At 39.3% G+C, this 10,417-nt stretch overlaps 1 protein-coding gene across 1 annotated transcript in view; it reads left to right on the top strand.

The window, feature by feature from the left end:
- The window catches only part of LOC139938854 (nucleoredoxin-like), a 48,617-nt gene extending 38,803 nt beyond the window's left edge, over positions 1 to 9,814 (top strand). Inside the window, exons 5-8 of the mRNA XM_071934496.1 lie at positions 35 to 123; positions 1,895 to 1,985; positions 5,476 to 5,600; positions 6,184 to 9,814. Of these exons, the coding sequence (XP_071790597.1) occupies positions 35 to 123; positions 1,895 to 1,985; positions 5,476 to 5,600; positions 6,184 to 6,378 (500 nt within the window). The 3' untranslated portion in view covers positions 6,379 to 9,814. The remainder of the gene's footprint in view (positions 1 to 34; positions 124 to 1,894; positions 1,986 to 5,475; positions 5,601 to 6,183) is intronic.
- Positions 9,815 to 10,417: the final 603 nt, after the last annotated feature.

Consider the following 10,417-nt stretch of genomic DNA (forward strand, 5'->3'; position numbering starts at 1 on the left):
ATTATTATTTTTAATGTCTTTGATTTGCTTGTAGGTATTCCTACTCTAGTTCTCCTGGATGAGACGGGCAAGGTGATCACATTAGAAGGTAGAGCTATGACAGCTCAAGACCCTGAGGGACTAGTAAGTTCTCTAATCAAGTTAAACATACAGAATAACCCAGTTAGGGTCTCCCACACGACCAAAGTTGTCGTCAATAAGTCCATCGTCTTAGCTCAAGCGATCGAGGTTCCTTCCTCGAGGGTCAAGTTGAGTCTGAGGAGACAGTAACGTTTAGTGTCATTGGTATTTCCACAGTTACGCATGTTGCATTGATCACAAATCAGAACTCTAAATTTTTTAGATGGCTTTTGTAAATAGGGATGTGATTTCTCTTTTTGATCGCAACAATCACAACAATCAGAATATCTAAGTTTGTTTGAAGTTTTGCATGGTGTGTGTACGTAAATAGGAAGAAACTATAAATAAATTTTCATAAATACCTCAGACAGTTACGCTATTCCTATTGGTGGAGAGCGCGTCACGTGGGTGTGTATAAACCTTTGTTTATGACCGGTAAAAAGTGTTAATTCATTGCACCTGTTCTTATAAGACAGTTTCTTCATTCCTATTGGTCGAGAGCAACGGCTGAAACAGTTGTGCCACATCACACGATACGCGCGACGCGCACAGCATTCCCTTATAAGGAGTTGTTTACCCGAGGGCGGCGGAGGGCTTTACCATTTCATAGCTGGAGGGGTGTTGTGTTGAAAGAAATCATTTAACAATTATAATTTTTGCATTTATTTTTTACTTTTTGACCAATAAGTGATGATGTTTTTGACCGAAAAGGTATTTATGAATGGGAATCAAAGTGTGTTGAATCGGTTTTCAACTAGTGGTTTAAACCCGCCGAGGCCTGGTTCTTTATAATTTACCTCAACTTCGTCTCGGTAAAATTATCAAGAACCAGGCCTCGTTGGGATTAAACCACTAGTTGAAAACCTCTTCACCACACATTGATTCCCTTAGTAAACTTGTGGACAACCACGTATACATCTTTTTAGTAGGAGTGTCGGCTCTGCCTAGGATGCCATTTGCCTCCTGAAGACGAGCAGAGTATACAGGCTCGTGGATGATACCAATACCTAATGTAAAATCCCTCTGGGCTGCAAAGGGTGGAGTGTCGTGGCCGAGCGGTTAAGAGCACCGAATTCAAACTCTGGTGTTTCTGATCAGCAGAGTGTGGGTTCGAATCCCCAGCCGTGACACTTGTGTCCTTAAGCAAGACACATAACCATTGCTTTGTCCTTCGGATGGGACGTAAAGCCGTTGGTCCCATGTGTTGTGTAAACGCGTCTAAAAGAACCCATTGCACTTATCGAAAAGAGAAGGGGTCCGCCCCGGTGTTCCTGGCTGGATTGGCAGCATATTGCGCCACAGCACCTTGTAAACCATTACATGGTGCTTAAGGATTAGGTCTTGTATCTCAAAATTCGCCCCATTCCTTGCAGTAATAATATCTGGCGCTTTGTATCCTTTGGCAAAAGTTGCGTTATAAATATGGTTATTATTATTATTATTATTATTATAATTATTATTATTATTATTATTATTATTATTATTATTATTATTATTATTATTATTATTATTATTATTATTATTATTATTATTATTATTATTATTATTATTATTATTATTAACCCTGTTTCAGCCCCAGGAGTAGGTCACATTGCAATGTGCCCCTGGTGACAGTTGTTTTGATGTCTTTTGCAACATTTATGCACCATGTTGCACTGTTTGAAAGATACTTGTAAATCTAATATCTTGTATCACATTGCTACGGCAATATTGCACTGTTGTTTCTTATTGAACACATAATTCAAGAGGAATATTTTTTTGTTATGTTTGTTAGGATTTTCCCTGGTATCCGACACCACTGCTGGAGCTCGATGACTCTGCCACAACAGCCATTAATGAAGAGGCTTGTCTCATTCTATTTGCTGGTGAGTAACAAATTATAACCCAATTTTAGGTGAATTCATTTTTATCTTCCAGTACGCGCTAATCCACCAATCAGAAGCTCGAACTACTAGGGGGATAAAAACATATATTCTACGACCTCTGTTTTATATCCTGCTTCCTCTGTTTTTATTACACAGTGCATATTGTGAAATGTCTTTTTGTCACGCTCCGTATACGGACAGTGCAAAAATTACATTCTAAACTTTGTGCGCGTGAAATAATGGTAAGATGTCACTTACATGTAAGGAGATGTTTAAAAAAATCATTTGGAAATGAAATAAAGACAAAAAATGTATCATTGAATGGTGTGGATAAAAAATGTTGGCATCATCAAGCGTTTGATGAAATGGGAAGGTTGCCATATGCATGTAAGGGTTGGGAGAACACTGTCTGCTATTTCTTTAATTTGGTGTAAGAAAAACAAAACAGTGGAAACGGTGTGTAGACATCACAAGGTTTATCGATTCACCTCGCTGTTCCAATTTGGCTTATTGACTCAATGTACCCTTGAATGTGTGCATCTCTGACAATAGATTGTGTTCAGCAATAATGTGTAATTTACTGTAGAGGATCGATTTGGAATGACCTACAGCTAGAGACAATCAGCACCTTCATTGTTTCCAATGTCAAGGAAGTATTGATTTGTAAAGTCTTTACAAAAAGGATTCCCATGGACATTTTCAGGCGTACATGTAATAATAATAATAAAGAATCTATACTATAATGACGCTTAAATCGCATGGGCGCCGCTATTGTTTTAACGTTAAGTGGTGCTCGCACCCTGCTGAATTGATGCATCCCGGGGTCAATTTCGGGGTACCCGTGGGTTGGGGGTTTGTGTTGTTTGTGACGTCACAGTCAAAGCGCAAGTGTGTAGTAACTTTGAGGTTTGGGGTTGTCAGGGGTCTGCGTTGTTTCATATACCCCCAAGTAATAAACATGGGGAAAAAACGAAATGGGAAAACGAGAATGGGAAAGAAAAAGCGGGACCCGCGCGACGAAACTGAAAAATATTGATGGGGAGATCGACAAATAATGAGAAACGGGAAAAAAAAACAGGCTGAAGTGACGTAGTTTTTGAGAAAGAAGTAATTTTCCACAAGTTTGATTTTGAGACCTCAAGTTTAGAATTTGAGGTCTTGAAATCAAGCATCTGAAAGTACACAACTTCGTGTGACAAGGGTGTTTTTTCTTTCATTATTATCTCGCAAATTCGACGACCGATTGAGCTCAAATTTTCACAGGTTTGTTATTTTGCGCACATGTTGTGATACACCAACTGTGAAAACTAGTCTTTGACAATTACATGTACCAATAGTGTCCACTGTCTTTAAACAGGCCAGATAATTCACTGAGGCGATAGAGGCAATTGCCTTCGTTGCCCCTGGTCATTGCCTTGGTGCCCCTTGAAATGTTTCACTAGTTTACAATTTCCTCATAGAGGGTCCCTTACGCAGCTGAGTGGGCTGTTGGACATTTGAAGTAAATGATCTCACAGTTTTATGCAAAGAGTGGGTGCTAATAGTCTTCACTTAGTATCAAAAAAATGAAGAAAAAAAGGGCACTGTGGATATAATAATGTGCATGTAAGTTTTTCTTACTTTTTTTATAAACATTGATGACACACAAAACAACTGTTTACAAGTTCTACTATGAGTTGGGCTATTTGGGCTATGAAGAAGCATTTTAAGGCATCCCTTTTGAAATGAATATGTTTGGAAAGGTGTTGTAATAGTAGCTAATGATCCAGACAGATATGCTTCAAAATTGTGTGGTTTTCCTTTTAATTTGTGAACTAACATGGTCCATTTTGTAGATCACAAATTTTGACTCGACAAAATTGGGGACCGTGTTTTGGTTCACAAAAAGAAAAGTAAAAGAAAAACCACACAATTTCTTAGCATATATGAATCATAACTTTGAGATTCATCTTTTAAAACATCTTTCCAGTCGTACTTGTTTCATAACAACGCTTTCAAATGGTTTTATAGCTCAAAGATACCAATTCAACACTGCTCAAGGCAATGTGTAATGTAAGATGTGGAAATGTTAGAGTTCATACCGAGCTCTGAAATTCTTGCGAAAGCACAAAGTCATCAATCAGTGCCACTGACCTACTAAGGGTAGACTTACTTAATTTACATCAATAACATGCCTCAAATAATCTACCAGTCTGCCATATGAGAATTTGATCACGGAGCAATCAACATTGAAACTGTTTGGTAGAAAGTTGCAATCACCGGGGCTTATCAAATTCAGCCATTAGACTGAGGTGTCGATCGGAAAAATATTCATAGCTTTTTCATGCTTGACTTGAGTTTCAGTTTTGTATTTCTGCAGTTGGATTTTTCCCGTAGGACATTTTAGTGCAGAGTAACAGACTAGCTGGGTCTTTGGAAACCTGCGGACAGTGAAACATAACACTCGGGCCCGATTCATACTTACTGCGAATGCTTCGTGCGAAGCGAATTTCCTTGCGTCACAAAGGGAAGGGCAACGTGTACCAGTTATTGCATCACCAAAATTTCGCTTCGCAATCGATGAACCAGGCTGTAATCTTCCCTTTACCCAGAGCCATTTGAGTAAAGTCGGAGCTTTTAGTGTGACTTTTTGTAGTGCTTTATACATGTGCGCACTACTTCCTGCGCACAGATCTTGTTCTTACTGTTTTTGGATTTCATAGAGTGTTAACCTTGGCCCATTCATGGTGGTGCTTACTGTTGAATTGGGTGCTTATGGTGGCCTATTAAAGTTGAGAGTTCTTGGCCAGCAAGCAGCACCAAGCCAATGCATCGCACCCTGGGCCAATTATTACTGCTTTTAAAACAAATTTCTGCTAAGCAAAGATGAGCAGGTTACCAGTTACAAGTTGTACATATGACATGGTAGTTCAGCTGGTACCGTTATTACGGTAAAGCACAATAGACCCTTCCCATGAAATATGTTAATTGCACATAGGGCGTGCGCACTAACATTTTGGTTGGCAAAATGGGGGAACATTGCGCTGTTTTGTACACGGCTAATGACTGCTTAGTGCATAACTCTATGGCAATTGCCAACCAATAGGGGCTGTATGCATGCAGGAATGTAATTGGCATAATTTTCAAGGGAATGGTCCATAAGCCTTTTTGAGGAATGGCAGACGTGATACGCGCGTCACATGCAGCGACTGATGCCACGCTCACCATGTTTGTGAGCATTAGGTTTACGTGTAAACGCCGCATCGCCTAAAATGCACACTTCACTGAATAACATACGTTCTATTTCTAGTGGTCAATACGCACAAATTTACCACAACTTTACAGTGTTGTAGCATTGTGTCCGCCATACCTCAAAAAGGCTTATTGCTTTTCCTCAACTTACTTTTTGCGTTTCAGCAGTTCTATAAAATTGTGCCTTGTTTGTATGCTCCACCCATAATCAACCAATCACAGACACTGATTATGATATTGATTATGATGATATGATTAGATATTGAAGGAGACGATGACGTGATCCAGGCCAAGGAACTACTCTTACCTGTAGCCAGAGAGTACACTGAGAAAGCAGAGGCATCAGAGAAAGATTGCTCGCTAAGGTTCTTCATCGGTGGAGATGTAAGTTGTAATTCCATCTTAGGTTATATTATAAGACATGGCTGCTTTCAAAATCTCAATTGCCACACGGAAGACTATGACATGCACAGGGTGCTCAGTCTATTTTAAAGACTACATTATACACTTGTTGCACGCTGTGACAAAACCCATGGACCCCAATCACAGCGTGCAATAAATGTTTTGTTATACCTTTGGTAACATTAATATTCCTCTTCTCGAAGTTCTGTTATCTTCAAACGTTAATACAACGGAGTATTCATGGTTTAATAAGCAAAAGAACAAGAAACAATTCCTGACTGTTCCCTTGAACCCGCAGTTGTTTTGTACACAGCGCTGGAAATCGACCAACGGTGGGAACAATCAAGGTGATGTACACCGGTGTACATCACTTTTCATGTTACCCGACCCAGGCCTGAGCCATGTAACATGCGTTTTTGTTGCAAATTGATATTGATCAGATATTTACAGTGATCAGATACTAATATTGATTAGATATTGGTATTGATCAGATATTGTATTGATCATAGTTTTGATTTGTCCATAGTATCTTACTATGGGTTTTTTCTGATTGTGTTTTGAGCAGGAGGAGATGGTGGACAATCTGCGAGAGTTCCTACGCATCGATGAAGACAGTCTTCCCCTCCTCCTCATCCTAGACATCCCAGAGCAGCGGATGGTGCGCTGTCAAGAGAGAGAAATCACCAGAGATATCATCCGTGACTTCATTGAGAAATATCTCGCCAATCAGCTGAAATACGAGACACTAGAAGGGCTCTGAGATAAAAAGCCCATCGGACGGTATCTGAACATTGTCTTTCTTTAAGAGAACAAACGTCCCAGAAACTCCATGCTACCATGGCTAGTACTGTTGCCAATATCCTCACTTTGAATAAACTTAGGCACTGTACTTTAACCGTACAGGGATGTGATCCCTGTCTACACTGTTGTATGGCTTCTGACTTGTGCCCTCTATAAAAGATATTGACTAAATAGGGAGACTGCCGACATAGGGCTAGATAGCTCAGTTGGTTCAAATCCCCCTCTACTCATTTTTTTTGTCCAATCCCAAATCACTGTAAGTCAGAAAGCAGGAGTTGTATGAGCTTGTGGGAAACCATGTATAACTCAGTCTATGAGTTGTGGGGTTCTGAAAAGAACTGGGTCCAATTTCATGAATCTGCTTACTGCAGAATTCTGCACTTGCAATCACCATTCTCTGCTTACAGGGAAGAATGCCCAGTATACACATCTGCACTAAGCAAATATTCTCTGCTAATCTGTGAAATTTGCTTGACATAAGCATGGCATTTCCCTGCTTCCATAGGCGCAGATATTTTGCTTACGGTAAGCAGAGCCATGAAATTGGGCTCTTTTGTGAAACTTTCTTGAATTTTACAAGTTGCCTTTCAATGATACATTTGATAAGCGCTATTTATTTTGGTGTGTGTTAAAGGATTCGGGTACTTTTTCAAAATGTCCACAGATTTACATTAAACTTACAGGGTTTGAAGATAATGATAGTGGAAAGCTTGCCTTCAAACATTACTTCTGTTTGAGGATTATGATAGTAGAAAGCTTCCCTTGAAATTTTACAAGTAAAACAAGTCACAAAATAGTTTTCGTCTCAGGAAGACGGAATACATTTTAGCATGTAAAATCCCATTGACCAGTTATGTTATAATACGGTAATCATAGCACTGGTTAATATGTTTTTACATGCTAAAACTGAGACAAAAATTATTAAACTACAGCACCTCGTAAAATTTCAAGGGATGCTATCAACTATCATAATCTCCAAACTGTGTAAGTTTAATGTAAATCTGTGGACATTGTGTTTTGTGTTAGGAAAAAGTACTTAAAGACACTTTAAAGCGTATAAAAGCACACTGTGCTTCATTCGGTCACACTACACCTCGACATGAGTGTAAATTACTACAGTGGTGTAATTCACACGCCGACACATTGTATAACTTTTTGAGTCTTGCTTGCTATCTAGAAGGGACTGGGGCAGATATTGTGTCTCTGTTGCCCACAGCAACAACCTCAGCTGACCTCACAACCACCTAACCTTAGTACACTGTTTTAAAAGTGCACTTAAAAGTGTTATAAATATGTATCCCGTCCAAATATGTAACCCATCCGAAAGATAATACCATTACAATAAACAAGGGATTCATAAGGTGTTTAAATTTCATTATCAAAGCATCTTTGGCCCCCAGGTTCCTGAAACCTTCTCAACTCCTGAGGAATATGCAGCCTCGGCAGACAAATTTAAACATCTGTTTCTAACCACGATGGTTATCCTGACCCAGGTGGATACATAACATCCAGTTTAGACAGCCGCTCCAGAGTCATGCCGAAAAGTTTGATGTTTGATACAGTTTAGGAGCGACTATAGAGCGCCTTGGTCACAGAAGTCGAACATGTCAGGAGCCCAGGCAATGTAAATGTTATGTCTGAAATAAAAAGTTATTTGGGTCGACCTAGAGTCGCTCCTAATTTGTTTGGTTCGGCACGACTTTGGCGCGTCTGTGTGAAACGGGTGTAAGCAGTGTATCCTCGGTGATTCACAGAAGTGTATTCTTGACTTGTACATTTGTACATTATGTATTTATATTTGTTTATTTAACATTGGCCCTTTTCAAATCCATCGTTTTAGGTTTGGATTCAGCCTCGGGCTCTGTTCTCGAGTCTGGATCCCTGAACACATAGCACGCGTATAGTCAAAACAACTGAGGGGCCCAGCTAGCCTAAGCCAAATCTGAAGTCGTGGGATCCGAAAAGGGCCATAGGAAGACAGCATATGGAAGTTTAGAGTTTATTGCTGTGTGGTGGTTTTTATAATGTTCTGTGTGACCAATGCTATACATTTTATATCAGGTTGTTGAATGTTCTCTGACAGTAGAAAATGACAAGTAAATACATGTAGTACGTGGAAGTGTCGTGGCCGAGTGGTTAAGAGCACCGAATTCAAACTATGGAGTTTCTGGTCAGCGGCGTGTGGGTTCAAATCCCAAGTCGTGACACTTGTGTCTTTAAGCAAGACATTTTACCATTGCTTCGTCCTTCGGTTGGGACGTAAAGCCGTTGGTCCCATGTGTTGTGCAACGCATGTAAAAGAACCCAGTGCACTTATCGAAAAGAGAAGGGGTTGCCCCGGTGTTCCTGGCTGTGGCTGCTGTATGAGCCATAACTGAAAGTTTGTATACTCAGCGCTAGATAAGACTTCAATATTTGTTATTATTATTGGGACCAATTTCATAGAGCTGCTTAAGCACAAAATATAAGGTATATACATGTAAGCTCAATACATTTTGCTCACCAGAATAAGGTTACCATCCAAACTACCATGTCACATGTTCAATATGTGACTGGTATGCTGCTCATTTCTGAAGAGAAAAGTGTTTAGCAATATTTTTTGCTGAAGCCAGAAGCAGCTCTATGAAACTGGAACCTGGTTTAACCCCTATATGCTCTTCCACGATAAATGTTCTTGGTTCTTCTACGCACACTACCAATCTTAAAATATTTAAGACCTTTGGCTAAAGCCGGTTCATACTTCATGCGAATGTGAATGCGAAAGTGAATTTGACGTGATTTTGAGGTCACAACCCTGTTTTCGTAGCAACATTCGCCAGTGAGTTGTTTGAACTGCTGCAAATTATTCGTTGCGAAGTTGTGATGTCAACATTCACTCCGCATTCGCATTCACAGGAAGTATGAACCAGGCTTTAATGTCCCATCTCAAAGGGCAAAGCAATTCTGGATCTACGTCAAGGACACCAGTGCCATAGCCTGTACTGGAACCCACACCCTGCTGATCAGACACACCATAGCTTGAGTCTGTTGCTCTTTACTGTTTGGTCATGACATCCAAGTGATTTTTTCTTTTGGAGGAGGGGTGGGGGGGGGGGGCTAATGTTGATCTTGTTGTGAGGGTGTGGTGGTTCTGACACCAACATTGTATATACTGGTTTTTATTTTTAGTCAATTGATGAATTTTAAATTGTCACAACAGAAAATGTTTTGCAGCTAGAAACTATTGAGGAATTTGGGTCTGGTAAAGCTTGTATATAAAGCCTGTGTTTTTCCTGTCCAACTGACACATTGTAAATACTTTTATGATTTGATGTTGTACAAAACATTGTATATTATTTCATATATTTTATATTCTATAATGCATGTCTTGTACTGTCATGGGCTTTCTGCTAATAATAAAGAATAGAATTTACAAACAGAATATGACGGTTTCTAATTATTTCAAGAGAACTTAAAGGTGTGTCCCTTACATCTTCGGTAATTGTCAAAGACCAGTCTTCTAACTTGTATTGGTGTATCTCAACAAATGCATCAAGTAACAAAAACTGTAAAAATTTGAGCCCAATTTGTCATCGAAGTTGCGAGAGAATTATGTAGGAAAAAATTCCCTTGTCGCACAAGTTTTGTGATTTCAATTTCCTTGAATTGAAGACCTCAACTGAGGTTTCGAATTAAATTAAAAATCGAAATCAATTTATGAGAAATTTCCTGTTTTGTTAAAAACTACATTACTTCAGAGGGAGGAGGGAGCCGTTTCTCACAATGTTTTATAGTATCAACAGCTCTCCATTGCTCATTACCAAGTAAGTTTTTATGCCAACATTTATTTTGTAAGTCCGGTTAATTATCAAATTTGGGTCGACAATTAAGAGAACACAATTGGGTTAGTCCAGCATTTTTATTTAATTGAGGCCGAAAATTTAAACAACTTCAAAGGGGAAAGTCCAGAAATTGTATACAATTCGATCTCAAAATTGGAAGAATCACTAGGGGTCCAG

Source organism: Asterias amurensis, chromosome 6, assembly GCF_032118995.1.
Source record: "Asterias amurensis chromosome 6, ASM3211899v1".
Lineage (NCBI taxonomy): Eukaryota > Metazoa > Echinodermata > Asteroidea > Forcipulatida > Asteriidae > Asterias > Asterias amurensis.